General features: G+C 42.4%; 1 protein-coding gene across 2 annotated transcripts in view; it reads right to left on the reverse strand.

The window, feature by feature from the left end:
• The window catches only part of LACTB2 (lactamase beta 2), a 34241-nt gene extending 13334 nt beyond the window's left edge, over positions 1–20907 (reverse strand). For both annotated transcript variants that reach the window (XM_004011730.5, XM_060393793.1), the window contains exons 1-3: positions 20756–20907; positions 13944–14107; positions 5980–6106 (exon numbers count right to left, since the gene is read on the reverse strand). In XM_004011730.5, the coding sequence (XP_004011779.1) occupies positions 5980–6106; positions 13944–14107; positions 20756–20877 (413 nt within the window). In that variant the 5' untranslated portion in view covers positions 20878–20907. The remainder of the gene's footprint in view (positions 1–5979; positions 6107–13943; positions 14108–20755) is intronic.
• Positions 20908–22060: the final 1153 nt, after the last annotated feature.

A 22060-nucleotide genomic window follows, 5' to 3' on the forward strand; every position in this document is an offset into this window, starting at 1 on the left:
ACACCAAAATCAGACTGATTATATTCTTTGCAGCCAAAGATGGAGAAGCTCTATATAGTCAGCAAAAACAAGACCGGGAGCTGACCATGGCTCAGATCATGAACTCCTTATTGCCAAATTCAGACTTAAATTGAAGAAAAGTAGGGAAAACCACTAGACCATTCAGGTATGACCTAAATCAAATCCCTTACGATTATACAGTGGAAGTGACAAGTAGATTCAAGGGATTAGATCTGATAGACAGAGTGCCTGAAGAACTATGGGAGGAGGTTCCTGACATTGTACAGGAGGCAGTGGTCAAGATGATGCCCAAGGAAAAGAAATGCAAAAAGGAAAAATGGTTGTCTGAGGAGGCCTTACAAATAGCTGAGAAAAGAAGAGAAGCTAAAGGCAAAGGAGAAAAGGAGCGATATACCCATTTAAATGCAGTGTTCCAAAGAATAGCAAGGAGAGATAAGAAAGTCTTCCTCAGTGATCAATGCAAAGAAATAGAGGAAAACAACAGAGTGGGAAAGACTAGAGATCTCTTCAAGAAAATTAGAACTATCAAGGGAATATTTCATGCAAAGATGGGCACAATAAAGAACAGAAATGGTATGGACCTAACAGAAGCAGAAGATATTAAGAAGAGGTGGCAAGAATACACAGAAGAACTAGACAAAAAAATTGTCATGACCCATTTAATGATGATGGTGTGATCATTCACCTAGAGCCAGACATCCTGGAATGTGAAGTCAAATGGGCCTTAGGAAGCATCACTATGAACAAAGCTAGTGGAGGTGATGGAATTCCAGTTGAGCTATTTATTTCAAATCCTAAAAGATGATGCTGTTAAAGCGCTGCACTCAATATGCCAGCAAATCTAGAAAACTCAGCAGTGGCCACAAGACTGGAAAAGGTCAATTTTCATTCCAAACCCAAAGAAAGGCTATACCAAAGAATGTTCAAACTATTGCACAATTGCACTCATTTCACACGCTAGCAAAGTAATGCTCAAAATTCTCCAAGCCAGACTTCAACAGTACGTGAACTGTGAACTTCCAGATGTTCAAGCTGGTTTTAGAAAAGGCAGAGGAACCAGAGATCAAATTGCCAACATCTGCTGGATCACTGAGAAAGCAAGAGAGTTTCAGAAAAATATCTATTTCTGCTTTATTGACTACGTCAAAGCCTTTAACTGTGTGGATTACAACAAACTGTGGACAAATCTTAAAGACATCACCTTACCTGCTTCCTGAGAAATTTGTATGTGGGTCAAGAAGCAACAGTTAGAACTGGACATGAAACAACAGACTGGTTTCAAATCGGGAAACGAGTACGTCAAGGCTGTATATTGTCACCCGGCTTATTTAACTTACATGCAGAGTACATCATGCAAAATGCTGGGCTGGAGGAAGCACAAGCTGGAATCAAGACTCCTGGGAGAAATATCAATAACCTCAGATATGCAGATGACACCACCCTTATGGCAGAAAGTGAAGAAGAACTAAAGAGCCTCTTGATGAAAGTGAAAGAGGAGAGTGAAAAAGTTGGCTTAAAACTCAACATTCAGAAAACGAAGATCATGGCATCTGGTCCCATCACTTCATGGTAATAGATGGGTAACAATGGAAACAATGAGAGACTATTTTTCTGGGCTCCAGAATCACTGCAGATGATGAATGCAGCCATGAAATTAAAAGACACTTGCTCCTTGGAAGAAAAGCTATGACCAACCTAGATAGCATATTAAAAAGCAGAAACATTATTTTACCAAAAAGGTCCATTTAGTCAAAGCCATTGTTTTTCCAGTAGTCATGTATGGATGTGAGAGTTGGACTTTAAAGAAAGCTGAGCGCTGAAGAATTGATGCTTTTTAACTGTAGTGTTGGAGAAGACTCTTGAGAGTCCCTTGGACTGCAAGGAGAGCCAACCAGTCAATCCTAAAGGAAATCGGTCCTGAATATTCATTGGAAGGGCTGATGTTGAAACTCTAATACTTTGGTCACCTGATGTGAAGAACCACCTCACTGGAAAAGGCCCTGATGCTGGGAAAGACTGAAGGCAGGAGGAGAAGGGGACGACAGAGGATGAGATGACTGGATGGCATCACTGACTTGATGGACCTGAGTTTGAGTAAGCTCTGGGAACTGGTGATGGACCTCAGAGAAGTCTGAGGTTTTGCAGTCCATGGGGTTGCAAAGAGTCAGATACGGCTGAGCAACTGAACTGACTGACTGAGATGATACCACTCTAATGGCTGAAAATGAGGAGGAACAAAGAGCCTCCTGATGAGAGTTTGAGAAGAGTAAAAAAGCTGGCTTAAAACTCAACATTCAAAGAACTAAGATCATGGCATCCAGTCCCATCACTTCATGGCTAATGATGGGGAAAAGTGGAAACACTGGCAGATTTTATTTCCTTGTGCTCCAAAACCACTGTGGATGGTGACCACAGCCCTGAAATTGAAAGACACTTGCTCCCTCGAAGAAAAGCTATGACAAATCCAGACAGTGTACTAAAAAGAAAGACATCACTTTGCCAACAAAGGTCCGTACAGTCAAAGCTATAGTTTTTCCAGTAGTCCTGCACGGATGTGAGAGTTGGACCATAAAGAAGGCTGAGTGCTGTGAAGAATTGATACTTTTGAACTGTGGTGCTGGGGAAGACTCTTGAGAGTCCCTTAGACAGGAAGGAGATCAAATCAGTCGATCCTAAAGGAAATCAATTCTGAATATTCATTAGAAGGACTGATGCTGAAGCTGAAAGCTCCAATATTTTGGTGACTTGACCTGAAGAGTCAACTCATTGGAAAAGACCTTGAGGCTGAGAAAGACTGAAGGTAGAAGGAGAAAGGGGCAACAGAGGGTGAGATGGTTGGGTGGCATCACTGACTCAAGGCACATGAGTTGAGCAAACTGTGGGAGATAGTGAAAGACAAGGAAGCCTGGCGTGCTACAGTCCATGGGTTGCACAGAGTCAGACATGACTTAGCCACAGAACAAGAAGAAAACAGAAATGAGTATAACTTAGAATGATTTCTCCCTTACCAAAAAAAAAAAATCAAGTCCTTATAAAAAATTCTGCTAAAAATGTAATAGCTATAAGGTACAAGAACATAAGCTACTAGTGTAAGGGGAGCAATTACTTTTGAGAGGCATTAAGAACTGACATTAAGAATTTTATGCCTTTATAGTTTCTAACTATATGCTTTATATATTGCAAACAATTACAATTTTATAGTTACACCAATGTCAAGTTATTAAAGAGATGTTAGAAATCATCTCTGGTCTGATTAAACCTGCTGCAACCTGTTAATGAAAGTATTCATGTTATATGAAAATGATTCCAGTAGGTATATTTCTAGCAAATATAAAATTATGAAGACAGTCTACAGAATGGGAAAACATTTGCAAACCATATATCTGATAAGGAGTTAACATCCAAAATAAATAAGGAACTCAAACAACTCAACGGCAAAAATCCAATTAAAAAAATGACCAAAAACTTGAATAGACATTTTTTCAAAGATAGATGAAAGACCAACAGGAGCATGAAAATTGTTCACTGGTCATTGGGGAAATCCAGATTAAAACCAAAATAAGATGTCACCGGATGCCTGTCAGAATGGCCATCACCAACAACACAAGAGATACGAAGTGCTGCTATGAGTGTGGACAAAAGGAAACGCTTGTGCATTATTGGCAGGACTGTAAATTGATACAGCCACTACAGAAAACAAGATGAAGAACTCTCGAAAAATTAAAAATAGAACTACATATCACCAGCAATTCTACTCTCAGGAATAGATGCTCAGGAAATGAAAACACTAACTTCCAAAAATATCTGTAGCCCAATGTTCACAGCAGTGTTATTTACAATAGCCAAAACATGGAAGTAACCTAAGCGGCCACTGACGGATAAATGGATAAAAAAGTTGTGTTATACACACACATATACACACAATGCAGGATTATTCAGTCATAACAAATGAGGAAATCCTACCATTTGGGACAATGTAGACGGACCTTGAAGGTATTATGCTAAGTAAAATACGTCAGACAGAGAAAGACAAATACAACATGATCTCACTTATATGTGGAATCTTAAAAAAAAAAAAAACCCATCAAACTCACAGAAAAAGAGATCAGGCATAGTTACCAGAGGTGGAGGGTGAGGGGAGGGAGAAATGGAGGAAAGGTAGTTAAAGGTACAAATTTCCAATTATAAGGTTGGTACAAGGCAAACAATGTACAACAAGGTGACTAAACACTGCTGTATGATCTATAAAAAAGCTGTTAGGAGAATAAATCCTGAGTTCTCATCACAAGGAGAAAATTGCTCTTTTTTTCTTTTTATTCTTCTTTCATTTCTTTTTATCTATATGAGTTGATGGATGTTAGCTGAACCATAATACGTGTAAATCAAACCACCATGGAAAAAATAGTGTCAGTGTGTATCATATCTTACAGACAATCCTATGAACAATCACAATAAAATGCATTTATGAACAGACCCAGTGGTGTTTTTTCTTTTAATTGAGAAAGACTCATTTGGAAAACCATTCTTTTCAGAGTCTGCATATGGCCTTTTCTGTCATAAAGTGCTTGCAATGCCTCTTTCTCCACCTGCTGGGTTGAGGGAGGTGAGCATGGCGACTTCGAAAGCAAGGACTGAGGGTAATGGAATCACAAAATGGAAGGAGCTTGAAACCTCACTTGCAGGAGAGTCCCTCACTATTCACTACCCACTTTTGGACTTTCTGTGACTGAGAACTAAACTTCTTCCGTGTTTTAGCCATTACCCATTTCTGGGTTGGTTGACCACAGCAACTAGAATTAACTAATATTAATTAGTGAAGCTAAGGAGTTGATTACCTGAGGTACTTATGTACAAAAAACCTTAAAATTTAATCTGTGCTATGACAAAACAATAAAGGTTATAGGAAAGTTAGGGGAAGGAGCAATGAATTTTGTCCAGAAAGGGTTCTGCAACTAAGTAATGGGTGGATTAGGTTTGAAGAATGAACAGATAAGAATCTGTCAGGGAGACAAGTTGAGGGGAAGGGGCAATGCCTGGTACGGGGGATGGTACGAGCCAAGGCCTGGATGCACACAATGTCCTTGTAACTGTGCCTACGAGGACAGTGATGAGAGCGAAGACCAGGAACCTGTGGGGCCAGACTGTCACACATCAAGGGAGCAAACATCACCTTGTGTGCAGGGAGCGCTATTCTACGTTCCAGGTGACACGAGGTACAAAGGGCTAGATTAGGAAGCCAGGAAGATTGAGTAAGAGGTAGTGGTTGTACACATGGTGAAAAAGGCTGCACTGCCAAATATTTCTGAGGTTAAAAACTAACCCGATTAAATGTAGCAGGCAAGGGTGGGGAGGGGAGAAGGAGGAATAATAAAGAGTGAAGAGGAGTCAGCTTCTATCTTAGCAGAAAAAAAAAAATTCTATAAAGTACTAAGAAAAGTAACTATTCTGAAGTCGGAAAGCAAGTACAGTTGGTGGGGGAGAGAAAACCAGAATTAGTTCAGCTTTGAAGTTGAATCTGAAATACCCTTTCAAATCCCTCAGACAGGTCTCAGGAGAGATGAGTCTGGCCTGAAATGTGTTTACTTTAGGGACGGGGCAGCCTTTGGAAATGAGAGCATGAGAGAGCCCTGAATTTACCTAATGGGAAGGTCCCTTACTCACCCTAGCGGGAAGCTACTCGATTTTTTAACATTTAAATTTGATTTATTAACAAAGGTCCTCAATTAATTCAAATAAACAATTTTAGAAAGGTAGATTGAGTGAAAAGTCTTTTCCTCTGCTTATCAAGCAACCTGTTGTCTCCGCCCAGAGAAATCAATGTCAGCACATCTTCTGTATCCTTCCTGAGATATCTTCACTCAGACAAGCAAATGTGATGAAATCTCCCTTCTCCCGCTTTTGTAACACATAGACATAGATCCCCATCCTGCCTTCCCCAGCTCAAGGACATTGACTTACCTTAGTGTGGCACCTTCAGTCTTAATTATATCTCCATCTTTCACATAAACATACTGTTGCTCTCCATTGCCTATAATTTCTTTTCTCTCAGGATTCCGTGGGAGTTTTTTAACGCAATAGGTAGTGTCTAGTCACAAAACATGTAAAATATATGAAAGTCACATTTTAAGTGATAATTCAGCCTTTTACAAGATCAACTTCCATAGAGCCACAAACTCTTGAGTAAATTAGCAGTAAGAGGCAACAGAAATTGGGATGAAGCATACCTCTGAGATGGTAACTATTTTTTCCCACCTTAACAAAGAGATTTTTATTCTATCATACCCTTTCAGATCCACATAAAAACCTTTGTGTTTTTCTAGTCACTCTTATTTTTATACAAAATTTGGAAATAGCACTTCACAGTCTCAGCTAGCTTTGAGATCAAGATGGGAACTGAATACTGTATAGCACCAGGAACTCTACTCAAAGCTCTGTAATAATCTATATGGGCAAAGAATCTGAAAAAGAACAGATATATGTGTGTGTGTATATATATATATTTATGTCTGTCTGTCTATCTATAAGATCCTCTGGAGAAGGAATGGCAACCCACTCCAGCATTCTTGTCTGAAGAATCCCATGGACAGTGGAGCCTGGGGAGGTGGGGGGGTGGGGGGGCTACAGTCCATTAGGTCACAAAGAGTGGGACACGAATGCATGCATAAGTGAATTACTCTGCTGTACATCTGAGACTAACACAACATTGTAAATCAACTATACTCTGATATAAAATGAAAATTTAAAAGAAAACGGGTGTTTAAGGAGCAGCAGTACAGAACCCAGAAACTTTTTTCTATCTAAGTGCCTGCTGCTGCTGCTGCTGCTGCGTCGCTTCAGTCGTGTCCGACTCTGTGCGACCCCATAGATGGCAACCCACCAGGCTTCTCTGTCCACGGGATTCTCTAGGCAAGAATACTGGAGTGGGTTGCTGTTTCCTTCTCTAATTTAAGTGCCTAACAAAATAAAAGAGATACGGCATCATGGCAGAACTTAATAATAAAAGGATGAGAGCATAAGGTTCCTTCTATGAATGCTGAAAGGAAGCCCCAAACCCAGGGCTGAGATATGAAAACATTAAAATGACTGTAAACCATAATACCCTCCCTGACACAAGGACAATCAATTACTTAACCAATCAACACCTGAGTGGGCAATCATATAACCAGTATATTACGTATAGTGAATACAAGCACCATGATCCCAAAGTGCTTAAAAACTGTCATAGTTGGGGAAATAAAACACAAACAGGCAATAATTAGAGGACTACACTGAGACCTATTTCATGGATATACTAAATGGACAATGAAGCTAATAAAAGCAACAAGTGTTTGGAGAAAGGAGCAACAGTTAGGCAGGGGTTCACAGACAAAACAGAACTTGAGGTGTGACTTACAGAATGAGTAGGATGGGAAAAGGTTCAGAGAAAGACCTGTGGGGAGTGGTGCTAGTAAAAGTACAGAGACAAGGAAGAGCTCTGTGCACGTGCCAAATGTGACGCTGCCTACTTGTCCATAGCAAAACAGTTCAGCTCAGTCCAGTTTAGTCGCTCAGTCATGTCCGACTCTGCGACCCCATGAATCACAGCACGCCAGGCCTCCCTGTCCATCATCAACTCCCAGAGTTCACTCAGACTCATGTCCATCGAGTCAGTGATGCCATCCAGCCATCTCATCCTCTGTCATCCCCTTCTCCTCCTGCCCCCAATCCCTCCCAGCATCAGAGTCTTTTCCAATGAGTCAACTCTTTGCATGAGGTGGCCAAAGTACTGGAGTTTCAGCTTGAGCATCATTCCTTCCAAAGAAATCCCAGGGCTGATCTCCTTCAAAATGGACTGGTTGGGTCTCCTTGCAGCCCAAGGGACTCTCAAGAGTCTTCTCCAACACCACAGTTCAAAAGCATCAATTCTTCGGCACTCAGCCTTCTTCACAGTCCAACTCTCACATCCATACATGATCACTGGAAAACCATAGCCTTGACTAGAGGGACCTTAGTTGGCAAAGTAATGTCTCTGCTTTTGAATATGCTATCTAGGTTGCTCATAACTTTTCTTCCAAGGAGTAAGCGTCTTTTAATTTCATGGCTGCAGTCACCATCTGCAGTGATTGTGGAGCCCAAAAAAATAAAGTCTGACACAGTTTCCACTGTTTCCCCATCCATTTCCCATGAAGTGATGGGACCGGATGCCACGATCTTCGTTTTCTGAATGTTGAGCTTTAAGCCAACATTTTCACTCTCCTCTTTCACTTTCATCAAGAGGCTTTTTAGTTCTTCTTCACTTTCTGCCATAAGGGTGGTGTCATCTGCATATCTGAGGTTATTGATATTTCTCCTGGCAATCTTGATTCCAGCTTTTGTTTCTTCCAGTAGCATTTCTCATGATGTACTCTGCATATAAGTTAAATAAGCAGGGTGACAATATACAGCCTTGACGTACTCCTTTTCCTTTTTGGAACCAGTCTGTTGTTCCATGTCCAGTTCTAACTGTTGCTTCCTGACCTACATACAGATTTTTCAAGAGGCAGGTCAGGTGCTCTGGTATTTCCATCTCTTTCAGAATTTTCCACAGTTTATTGTGATCCACACAGTCAAAGGCTTTGGCATAGTCAATAAAGCAGAAATAGATGTTTTTCTGGAACTCTCTTGCTTTTTTGATGATCCAGTGGATGTTGGCAATTTGATCTCTGGTTCCTCTGCCTATTCTAAAACCAGCTTGAACATCTGGAAGTTCACAGTTCACGTATTGCTGAAGCCTGGCTTGGAGAATTTTGAGCATTACTTTACTAGCGTGTGAGATGAGTGCAATTGTGCGGTAGTTTGAGCATTCTTTGGCATTGCCTTTCTTTTGGATTGGAATGAAAATTGACCTTTTCCAGTCTTGTGGCCACTGCTGAGTTTTCCGGATTTGCTGGCATATTCAGTGTAGCACTTCAATAGCATCATCTTTCAGGATTTGAAATAGCTCAACTGGAATTCCATCACCTCCACTAGCTTTGTTCGTAGTGATGCTTTCTAAGGCCCACTTGACTTCACATTCCAGGATGTCTGGCTCTAGATGAGTAATCACACCATCATGATTATCCGGGTCATGAAGATCTTTTTTGTACAGTTCTTCTGTGTATTCTTGCCGCCTCTTCTTAATATCTTCTGCTTCTGTTAGGTCCATACCATTTCTGTCCTTTATCGAGCCCATCTTTGCATAAAATGTTCCCTTGGTATCTCTAATTTTCTCGAAGAGATCTCTAGTCTTTCCCATTCTGTTGTTTTCCTCTATTTTTTTGCATTGATCGCTGAGGAAGGCTTTCTTATCTCTCTGTGCTATTCTTTGGAACTCTGCATTCAGATGCTTATATCTTTCCTTTTCTCCTTTGCTTTTCACATCTCTTTTCACAGCTATTTGTAAGGCCTCCCCAGACAGCCATTTTGCTTTTTTGCATTTCTTTTCCATAGGGATGGTCTTGATCCCTGTCTCCTGTACAATGTCATGAACCTCATTCCATAGTTCATCAGGCACTCTATCCATCAGATCTAGGCCCTTAAATCTATTTCTCACTTCCACTGTATAAGCATAAGGGATTTGATTTAGGTCATACCTAAATGGTCTAGTGGTTTTCCCTACTTTCTCCAATTTAAGTCTGAATTTGGCAATAAGGAGTTCACGATCTGAGCCACAGTCAGCTCCCGGTCTTGTTTTTGCTGACTGTATAGAGCTTCTCCATCTTTGGCTGCAAAGAATATAATCAATGTGATTTTGGTGTTGACCATCTGGTGATGTCCATGTGCAGAGTCTTCTCTTGTGTTGTTGGAAAAGGGTGTTTGCTATGACCAGTGCATTTTCTTGGCAAAATTCTATTAGTCTTTGCCCTGCTTCATTCCGCATTCCAAGGCCAAATTTGCCAAAGCAAAACACTGGCTGGAAATGTGGAGGGAAAGTGGGGTAAGTAAGATGAGCTCAGATCATGGAGGGCCTTAAAGTGCCCTTCACAGAACAGAAGGATTTAAACTTCACTGTATGTGGCTACTGTACACTCTTTAGTAAGAAAATGAAATAGTGTTAACAGGTAGATGAGTATGATGGCTGAAGGTGGGGAGACTGCAGGGGGAGAGGTAAGAAAGACAGGGGTGGGGTGAGGTGACTGCAATAAATCCACTGAAAGATAGTGAGCATCAGGGCTAGGGTGGCATTAGTGGAAATATAGGAGAAGAAAACATTCTGAGGAAAACTGACAAAGGATAGAAATCTGGCTGGTAGGGAGGAGACAGAAATACCGCAAATAAAATAAAACAACAGCAACTAGACCTTCCCTCTTCTCAGCTCTAAACCCCATTACTTTGCATCTTAAGAGGCAGAGGCAAAAAACAGTATGTCATGCTGGGAACTGACATTACACAATAAGGCTGTCTTCATTCTAGAGTGAGATAGTGAGGCTTTTTGTTTTTATTTAGTAATCTACACAATTTTGCCTTTCAGTGAAGCAGTGGAGATATTTTACCTCTAGTTATGAGATCTTTGGCAGACGACCCTTCCAAAAAACTCACAACTATCTCAAAATTACAAAACAAATGTCATATGATAAAATAAGTCTGTATCATAATGTGCAAATTTGAAAACACATATCCTATTCACAATAGCAATCTATACAGGCAAGATGAAGACAGGCATGCTGAAAGCAATCATATTATTACTGAGATGGAATTCACATACTATAAACTCGACCCTTTTGAAATGTGCAACTCACTATTGTTAGGTTTGTTTTTTTTTTTAAAGTATATTCAAAGAACTATACACCATGAGCACTACAAAATTTTAGAATGTTTTCAAATCCTCCTACTCAATGGCATTCACTCCTTATTCTTTCCTTCTCCCTGCTCTTGGCAACAACTTATCTAATTTCTGTCTCCATCATATAATTATTTAAACAGGAGGAAACCCTCAGTCATTTGTTAAGGTTTATGGATTATAACAACATTGTTGATGCTAATTATTTAAGCTGATACAAACATGTGATATTGCTCATGTATAATACTTTCTAATAAAAACACATTCTAATTGAAAAGCAGGAAGCAACTGTTTGACTCCTAAGGCTTGGATGTTAAACACATGGCAAAGGCCCAACTTTAGCTGCAAAATAATAATTATCAGAAAACAAAATATACTTTATAAGATTTACCCCAAACCAAACCAAAACACTCAGACAGCCAGAGGCCATCTAGTTCTCACGTCTGGTAAAATTCTGGTTCCCTGTAAGCCACTGCTGCTGCTAAGTCACTTCAGTCGTGTCCGACTCTGTGCGACCCCATAGATGGCAGCCCACCAGGCTCCCCCGTCCCTGGGATTCTCCAGGCAAGAATACTGGAGTGGGTTGCCATTTCCTTCTCCAATGCATCAAAGTGAAGAGTGAAAGTGAAGTCGTTCAGTCTTGTCTGACTCCTAGCGACCCCATGGACTGCAGCCGACCAGGCTCCTGCGTCCATGGGATTTTCCAGGCAAGAGTACTGGAGTGGGGTGCCATAGGAGTTCCCAAATCACATACTGATTGTATTTTACATTTTGTAAGCAGTTTGCTTAAGAGGCAGTCTTCCCTGGTGGCTCAGATGGTAAAGAATCTGCCAAGAATGCGAGAGACTCAGGTTTGATCCCTGGGTTGGGAAGATCTCCTGGGGTAGGGCATGGCAACCCACTCCAATATTCTTGCCTGCAGAATCCCCATGGACAGAGGAGCCTGGTGGGCTGTAGTCCATGGGGTCATAAAGAGTAGGACATGACTGAGCAATTAACTTATCTTCCCACAAAAATCTTATAAATGGCATTTATAATTTTGGTGTGTCCTGTTAGAAACATAGGTGGCTAGCACTGTAAAGTAGTTGAAATTTTCTGCCATGCTAACAGCTAAACAAAATTATAAAAAAATTTAAACTAATAATTAAAATATGGAACAAAAAAAGTGAAATGGAACAAAAATGATAGTGATTAACCATTGAGAGAATACAGAAATATATGGAACTTTGGGGAGGAGACCCTGAAAGTTACCTCTGAACAATTTTTTAGTGCTGAGCACCTCAAGGTCTGCATGTAGCTGGTCTAGTTTCCACAGAGTTCAGAATGAAACACTAGCCACATCTCAAATAAGCACTAAAGTTTTTGTGGCTATAAAGCTGTGTCAAATTTCTCCTTTTAAATCAATATAATAGTTAATTTATTAAATAAATATTATTTTGTAGGGAACTCAAACCTATTTTCATGTTTAATTTGAAGGAAGTGGGTCAGATGGCCATTAATAGGTGAATGGATACACACAGATGGTGGTATATTCCTACCATGAGTTACTGTTTGGCAATAAGAAAGGGACAAACTACTGACGCATGAAACACAGGTGAATCTCAGAGACAAAATGTGGTGTGAGCGAAGCCAGACAAAGAGTGGTTCTGTATTCTTCCATTATAGGAAACTTCAAAACACACACAAAACTAACCTATGGCAAAACGAAGCAGATGTGTGGTTGTTGAGGGTGGCCACTGGCAGATCTTTTTGGGGTGTTGGGAGAATTATCTTGATTGGAGTGGTCACATCAATGTTTGCCAAACTATACACTACACAAGGGTACATTTTACGTATGTGAATTCAAGCTCAATAAAGCTGATTCATGAAGGAGAAAAAGGGGGCCATAAGTATTTTAATTCATCACCCTGACCCTCATGTTAAAAGAACTGACCAGAGGTAATTAAGGGTCCTCAGTATAGTTTTTCACTTTGCAAAATTTAATGATGGACAAGAAAAACAAAGGCGAGGACAGGTCAGACTAAGAAAAAATAATTTCCTGCAGTGGATAGTCCCCTTGGATTGGAAGAAAGGAAGTGAGAAGGTAAGACAGGTTAGACAGGTTTTCACAATCGGCATCCTGGTGATATTGGTGCTGGGCCTGAGAACATCTTGGTGTCCCAATTAGTCTCAAGGCCTAAAAAGACAGTAATACAGATAATACTAGTTGAATGCTACGTGCATCCCTTGTGTGAATGAACTTCCTCAACTTCCTTGTCTTTCCAGTGCCTTGGACAGGCCAAGCACAGTACTGTTTCAGTATCTCTGGCCCTGCAATGCCCTCAGCCAGGTAAGCCCCGCTCTCAGACACTGTACAGCTTACCGCCTCTCCCTCCACCCTGGATCTCTCTGCCACTGCCCTCCTCTGCTTAACCCTTTCTCCCCTTGCTTTCATGTTGTCACTTTACTTTTCTTTGTAGTACCTGTCACCATCTGATCTATGATCCATTTACCATTTACCTTCCCTGTGAGAATAAAGCTCCATGTTTTGTTCACTGCTAGGTTCCTTGCATCAAGAATAGTACCTGCATATAGCAGTCACTCCAGTGTTTGGTAGAGGAATGGATGGGTGGATGAAACTATGTGTGTGATGGGATGAGGGAATGAGAAAGATGGTGAAGTGTCAGTACTTAAGAGGTTTCAAGGACAGAGAATTACCAATATGATACCCCTTCCCCAGTAGTTCAGTTTATCACGGTGACTGCCTTATGCTCTGGAAGACATATGGATAAGAACACACCCACCTCACAGTACTCAGGCCACGTGATCGGCACAGTGTTGGGCACACAGTAAACATTCAACAGTAGCTGCTTACTATTTAATCTGAAATAGTAAGTGTCACACAAACTAAATTAAAACTGACCTTTGTTATGGGCATCGGGGAAAAATACCACGTAAAAGAGATCAGAGGTAGAAAATAGGACTTTTCTTTCCTTCTTTGTTAAAATTGGGGCTAGTTTTCAAGTTACAGTAGTTTCTGAAAGTACCATTTAATTATGGGGTATTCAGTAAATGGTTTACTAGCTTACTTAGCTCTGTTAACTGAATTAAATGATCCTGAAAACACAGTTTTCTTCAATGCGCTTAATGAATATTTTCTGTTTACCATTATTGATGCTTTTACAAATATCTGCTATGCCTCCAGTATGATCACGGTGCCAATGGGTCACTATGATTTCCTGGATGGCTGTGTTAAATTCCGTCAGAGCCTGCTTTAAACAGCTGATATATTCTGGGATTGATGGTTCTCCAGTGTCGATGAGGATCCTCCTGAAAATTAAATGGAAGATAATCACACAATCAGAACACATAGTATCAATATATTTCTCACACAGATAATTTACAGCACGTGTAAGAAACTGCATAAATTGCCTTGCTTCTAAAGTGCTTGAAAACCAGATGCATATAAGCTTAACTATAATCATCTCACCTTAAGAAAATTCTTTGAAAAAACTTAAAAGCTAAATGCGAGTCTCAACGAGGAATAACAGCAATGACATTGAACACTTACATAGCATTTAAAAGAATAAAACAAGAAAGAAGGCACAGTTCCAGGGATCTTACATGTTTTTACAACTGTATTCCTTGTAACAAACTCTGAAGGTAGGCTTTTTATTATTATATCCAGAAATTAAGTAACTGGCCCAAGGTTACTTTGCAAAGAAATGGCAGAACCAACATTCAAGCCCAGGTATTCTGATGCCAGAATATGCATGTTTATTCACTCTGCTCTCGAGATTTTTTACAGCATCCTCAAATGTCTGAGCAATAAGGAAGAAGCTGATTCAGTGGTTTCCCTAAGGAAATGTAGTCTTCTGCACTATATACAAAATGAAGTACTGGGGTTTCCGTATGGGAAAGTGAGGGCAGCAGGGGAGCAAGGGGTGGGGGTGGGGGAATGTTTGAGCTGTTTCCTTCCTTTACTTAGACAACTTACTTTTTCTGCTTTGTGGTTCTGAACCCTCCTTCTGCTTTGTTTGCCCTTCCTCCCTGTTTTATCAACCTGAATATTCACTGGAAGTACTGACGCTGAAGCTCCAATACTTTGGCACCTGATGCAAAGAGCAGACTCAATGGAAAAGACCCTGATGCTGGGAAAGACTGAGGGCAGGAGAAGGAGGCAACAGATGATGAGATGGTTGGATGGCATCATCGACTCAACAGACATGAGTTAGAGCAAACTCTGGGAAGACGGTGAAGGAGAGGGAAGCCTGGCATGTTGTAGTCCACAGGGTTACAAACAGTCAGACACGTGAGCGACGGAACAGTACTGTTTTATGGGGGCAACAATCTTTCTCTCTGAAGTGAAGAAATAATGGGGACATTTTCCTCCTCAAGACCCAATTCACCAACTTCTTAAATTCATGCTGTTTCACAAGAATCCCTCTCAAGCTGAGGCTGGGGGAGACAGGATTCATCTTGATAAAAAGTCTGTTATTCATTTGTGCATTAATTCCTCAATAGCTGTTTATGAATGATCTACTATGTGCTATGCTTTTCTTTTTTGTTGCTTTTTACATTTTTAACATCAAAAATGTGTTATGCTTGTCTCACAAGGCAAAAACCCATCTTGCCCTGGAAAAACCTGAGTTTAAGTGTTAATGATATCTCTTCTGTGATTTCTGATGTTGGCTGAATTGCCACACTGGAAACTTCTGACAGTGATAACTGGATTAAAACCTTTAATTATACTATCCTAGACTTAATCTTCTGAGAAGGCAATGGCAACCCACTCCAGTACTCTTGCCTGGCAAATCCCATGGACGGAAGAGCCTGGTAGGCTGCAGTCCATGGGGTCGCTAGGAGTCGGACACAACTGAATGACTTCACTTTCACTTTTCACTTTCATGCACTGGAGAAGGAAACGGCAACCCACTCCAGTGTTCTTGCCTTGAGAATCCCAGGGATGGGGGAGCCCGGTGGGCTGCCGTCTCTAGGGTCGCACAGAGTCAGACACGACTGAAGCGACTTAGCAGCAGCAGCAGACTTACTCTTCACTGGTCGCATCAAATATTAAATTATATATTCATTTTGGGGGCTATCTGATGATTTATGGTATCTACAAGTCTCTAAGACAAGAGAAAACAAAGCTTTTGTTAAAGGTGTATTTTTTCTGCCAAGTTCATAGGACACCCTTAATACACTACCTGAAACACTATAGGCACTTAGGCACTTTTCTACTATGAATGAATGAAAGCTTTCTTTTTTCTCTTTTAATTAAATCCCATTTAAAACAGTAAGAAATACTATGTCTCCAGAAATTAAAAAAAATACCATAAGTGTTTTATTAAAGCACAACTTAATCAAGACTAAGTTGTATTAATACTTTACAAACAGGACCTCATTTTATTAAGCATCCTGCAAGGAAAAAATGAAGTTTCACTTTTCATCTACATTTAACAGTGTCTCTTGAAATGTCACTTTGAAGTTCTTGCCACCAAGGACTAGGGCCTGTTTCCTCATCCTTTGAGTAGGGATGTACACTGGGTTTTCCTATGGCCAATGGACTGACATGAAAGTGATTGTAAGCCTTTGCCTCTAGGTCTTTACATACTTCCTCTCATTCCACTGGAACCCTGCAATCAGCCAGTGAATACGTTAGGCTAGCCTGCTGCAGGATAAGTGACCAAAACACAAAAATAAAAACCATACACTGCTACTTTGGCTACGTGGGGAAGAACGGATTGAACAGGGACAAAAGTAAACGCAGACAGGCCAGTGAGAAACTATTTTAAAAGCATAAGCTAGAGTTGTACTGGCTTGGACAGGTTACCAGCAGTGGAAATGTTGAGATCTTTATAATGGCTTGGATATGTGTGTGCAGGAAGTAAAGAAAAGTGGACAAGGAGGGTACTTAAGTACTTACCTTGATTATATATGAGGATGGTTCTGTTTACCAAGATTCAGACAACTGGAAGAAGACAGGTAGTTTCGAGTATCCAATCAGAGATATAAAAAAGCAGTTGGCTACCCTTGTCTGAAGATGAACCTGGATTTGTCTACAATGCAGCTATAAATTCGGGAGTTATTAATGAATACAACAGGTGAAGCCCAGGAAGTAGTCAAAATCCTCTGGGTAGAGAATACAACGATGAGAACAGAAGAAAGAGTAAGACTGTCTCCTGAGGAACTCAACAGCTTAAAATATCTGGTAAAGAGGATGATTCTATAAAGGAGATTGCTGGAGAGTAGAATAGCTAGAGAGGTGAGAACAAACCAGGAGAAGGCCGTGTCAATAAATCAGGGAGTGGTCCACAGCATCAAAAGATACTGAAGTTCAAATAAGATGGGAATGGTAAAATGCCACTGGGTTTAGTGATACAGGAGCCACCAGTGATCTTAGTGGAATAGATGGATCTCACTTATCAGAATCACCTGGACCCAATTACTTTTCATTTCTAGCCACCTAACATCTACTAGACCTGCCTTTTGAGAAACCTATATGCAGGTCAGGAAGCAACAGTTAGAACTGGACATGGAACAACAGACTGGTTCCAAAAAGGAAAAGGAGTACATCAAGGCTGTATATTGTCACCCTACTTATTTAACTTCTATGCAGAGTACATCATGAGAAACGCTGGGCTGGAAGAAGCACAAGCTGGAATCAAGACTGCCAGGAGAAATATCAATAACCTCAGATATGCAGATGACATCACCCTTATGGCAGAAAGTGAAGAAGAACTAAAAAGGCTCTTGATGGACGTGAAAGAGGAGAGTGAAAATGTTGGCTTAAAGCTCAACATTCAGAAAACGAAGATCATGGCATCTGGTCCCATCACTTCATGGGAAATAGATGGGGAAACAGTGGCTGACTTTATTTTGGGGGGCTCTAAAATCACTGCAGATGGTGATTGCAGCCATGAAATTAAAAGACACTTACTCCTTGGAAGCAAAGTTATGACCAACCTAGATAGCATATTCAAAAGAAGAGACATTACTTTGCGAACAAAGGTCCGTCTAGTCAAGGCTATGGTTTTTCCAGTGGTCATGTATGGATGTGAGAGTTGGACTGTGAAGAAAGCTGAGCACTGAAGAATTGATGCTTTTGAACTGTGGTGTTGGAGAAGACTCTTGAGAGTCCCTTGGACAGCAAGGAGATCCAACCAGTCCATTCTAAAGGAAATCAGTCCTGGGTGTTCTTTGGAAGGACTGATGCTAAAGCTGAAACTCCAGTACTTTGGCCACCTCATGCGAAGAGTTGACTCATTGGAAAAGACTCTGATGCTGGGAGGGATTGGGCAGGAGGAGAAGGGGACGACAGAGGATGAGATTGCTGGATGGCATCACCAACTCGATGGATGTGAGTTTGAGAGAACTCTGGGAGTTGGTGATGGACAGGGAGGCCTGGCGTGCTGCGATTCATGGGGTTGCAAAGAGTCGGACACAACTGAGCGACTGAACTGAACTGAACATCTACTTTATACAGCAGAGCAGCAGCACTGGCACATTAACTTATCACAGCTCAGTTGCATGGGCTCAACATCATCTCTCTCGCTCTCATCTGTGAGTGATTCCACTGGCCATTCATAGTAGTCTAAGTAGTGCAACATCAAAGACGGTGAATCTGTTCTTCTCTCAATCAGCTTCAGGTTCTTCATGTCTTTTAGCACCAGCACTTTGCCACGCTGAGTGTGATTCTAGTGTTTAAAGATACAGTATGGATTTTTCATACAACATTGTCCCCAACCCCCGCCAATTTCTTCATCTGGTTTTCAAACAGAACCAGCCATCTGTTTCATCACTGGAGGAAAAACAGGCTGTGTTGAACTTTTTGAGACACAGTACACTGATCTCCTATGTTGTGTTTTCCTGAGAGACTTCCAAGGATAATTTTGACTATATGCAATTTTCATCTTAGGTACTGACTTTAGAACTCATTTAAGATGACACACTGAAAAGTGAAGAGCACACCTATAGACTTCCTGGGGTGAGTGGGTCTAAGCCAACCCCGACTCTATGCTAGATATCAGGTATTTTTTTCTGCCTAATTTTCTGTTCGCCTAGACCCCGGAGGCAGCGTAAAGCTCTGACTCTGCGTTGTTTATCCTGACTCAACTTTTTGCTTTCTGCTAGATGGTCAGTACTTCCAGATTCTCCAAGCTGCTGCTTCTAAAACCGATTTACCAGAAAAAGGCAAATACAGTGGATACTTCAAATGAAAACCCAATAAACTACTTATTAAACTGTTTATTAATCAACTAATTTTACTAATTGTAACATGTCTGCTGCTGCGGCTAAGTCGCTTCAGTTGTGTCCATCTCTGTGAGACCCCACAGACAGCAGACCACCAGGCTCCACCATCCCTGGGATTCTCCAGGCAAGAACACTGGAGTGGGTTGCCATTTCCTTCTCCTATGCAGAAAAGTGAAAGTGAAGTCTCTCAGTCGTGCCTGACTCCGAGCAACCCCATGGACTGCAGCCCACCAGGCTCCTCCATCCATGGGATTTTCCAGGCAAGAGTACTGGAGTAGGGTGCCATTGCCTTCTCCGTAACACGTCTAGTTCATGGCAAATAGATGGGGAAACAATGGAAACAGTGAGAGACTTTATTTTTGGGGGCTCCAAAATCACTGCAGATAGTGACTGCAGCCATGAAATTGAAAGACACTTGCTCCTTGGAAGAAAAGCTATGACCAACCTAGACAGCACATTTAAAAGCAGAAACATTACTTTACCAACAAGGTCTGTCTAGTCAAAGCTATGGTTTTTCCAGTAGTCATGTAAGGATGTGAGAGTTGGACCATAAAGAAAGCTGAGCACCAAAGAATTGATGCTTTTGAACTGTGGTGTTGGAGAAGACTCGAGAGTTCCTTAGACAGCAAGGCGATCAAACCAGTCAATCCTAAAGGAAATCGATCCTGAATACTCATTGGAAGGAGTGATGCTGAAGCTCCAATACTTTGGCTACCTGATGTGAAGAACCGACTCATTGGAAAAGACCCTGATGCTGGGAAAGATTGAAGGCTGGAGAAGGGGACGACAGAGGATGAGATGGTTGGATGGTATCACTGACCGATGGACATGAGTTTGAGCACGCTTCCAGAGTTGGTGATTGACAGGGAAACCTGGCGTGCTGCAGTCCATAGGGTCACAAAGAGTCGGCCACGACTGAGTCATTAAGTTTAACTGACGAGCACGTCCAGACTGAATAATTAAATTCTGGGCTCAAGGTAAACTATATCTTATTTTCAATTTTTATTATCTAGAGTAAGGACTACACAAAGATTGCTCAATGCACTTGCTGTGCAGTAACTGACATGTTACCGTTCCTCCATCATACCACTAAAACAGAATGCGTCTGAACAAGACAAAAATCTTGAAAATACAGACAGGTTATTCCATTCGCAGAATAATTTAAAATAGTTAAAAATATTTAAAATAAAGTCACACAACAGTAACAAGAAACAAAGTTCGCTCTTCTTTCCCCAAGCTGGCTAGCTTTTTCCCTGACTCGAGCAATTTGAAGCAAGGAAATCCTGCTCTCCGCTATAGAGTTAAGAAAAAGGCCTCAATACAACCTCTCGCTTTTGCGAACGGAAGTCAAACTCAGGGCCAACCACCAGTGAAAGTCAGGTGAGGAAAGTAAACGCATTCTTGGATTCTTAACTCCAAGCGATCCTAGTGTCTCAACAACTTAACCTCACTCTGGCTTTCAAAATCAAACAAAGTAAATTGGGTCTCGAAAACAGGAAACATGTCCGTTTTTCCTTAGCCATTTGTAAGTTAAGACAGTTGACTACCCCGGGTGGAAGTGATTTTGGGGAGGGGGTGTCCGAATCGGGGTGGGCTGGGGCAGGACCCCACAGTGCAGGCTGCAGGCGCACAGCGTCTCCACCCGCCGCGAGCAGTCCCCGCAGGCCCAGCTCCGTGCGTCCCGAGGGGCGGTAGGTATGATGGCGAGGGTGGAGAAACGTTTACCTGGGGCCGGTCCCCACCAGGTAGGTGTTGGTGCCCTGCAGGGTCATGGGACCCGGGTTACAGCCTAGGACGCGAATCACCCGACTGGACAGCCGTTCTATGCGCTGCAAAGTGGCAGCCATCTCCTCCCCTGCCGCTCGCCGCCGCGGAGCAGGCAAGACCGCCCAGGCGCGGAACCAGCAACAAGGCCGGGGGCGGGGCCGGCGGTCACCTGACGCCGCGCGAGTGGATGGGGCGTGGACCCGTAGCTGTGCAGGGGGCGGGGACATAGGTCACGTGGCGTAGCACGAGCGAAGTGGGCGGGCCGGGGAAATCAGCCCTGGTGCCGTGGGCGGGGCCGGAGATCACGTGTTGACGCGCGAGCCCAGCAGGTGGGGGAGTCGCGGACTTGCGGTGAGGCGGGCCAGTGGCACGTGACTCTAGCCGAGTTTCGTGGGCGGCAGCGCGAGGTTGTTCGCTGGCACGAGGCGCGCGGCGGCCTGAGGCGAGACTGGACTCCGGCCCTTGCGTACTGCCGCCTGTCACAGAGCCTGGTGGTTTTGCAGGAGTTTGTTTTCAGGCAGGCTAGTTTGTTCGACTGCGAAAGACACATTTTAACCCGGGAAGTCTTGGAATGGAGCAAGGGGTAGGCAGGTTTCGGGTTAGTTACAGAGCACGGAATCCCGGGAAGGGTAGCTAGTCGGGTTTTCAGGTCAGGGTGGGTGTGTGAGGAGGAACTGGTTTATCTTTTATAATAAATAGCAGTGAAAGTGAAGTCGCTCAGTCGTGTCCGACTCTTCGCGACCCCATGGACTGTAGTCTATCAGGCTCCTCCGTCCATGGAATTTTCCAGGCAAGAGTACTGGAGTAGGTGGTTTGTTTAGCACTTACTGCTGTGGAGAAGGCAATGACAACCCACTCCAGTACTCTTGCCTGGAAAATCCCGTGGATGGAGGAGCCTGGTGGGCTGCAGTCCATGGGGTTGCGAAGAGTCGGGCACGGCTGACCGACTTCACTTTCACTTTTCAGTTTCCTGCATTAGAGAAGGAAATGGCAACCCACTCCAGTGTTCTTGCCTGGAGAGTCCCAGGGATGGGGAGACTGGTGGGCTGCCGTCTATGGGGTCGCACAGAGTCGGACACGACTGAAGCGACTTTGCCGCAGCAGCTGTGCCGAGTGCATTTTACAAACGTTCAGTTTAGTCGCTCAGTCGTGTCTGACTCTGCGACCCCATGAATCGCAGCAGGCCAGGCCTCCCTGTCCATCACCAACTCCCGGAGTTCACCCAGACTGATGTCCATTGTGTCGGTGATGCCATCTAGCCAT

The sequence above is a fragment of the Ovis aries genome, chromosome 9 (genome assembly GCF_016772045.2).
Source record: "Ovis aries strain OAR_USU_Benz2616 breed Rambouillet chromosome 9, ARS-UI_Ramb_v3.0, whole genome shotgun sequence".
Taxonomy (NCBI): Eukaryota; Metazoa; Chordata; class Mammalia; order Artiodactyla; family Bovidae; genus Ovis; species Ovis aries.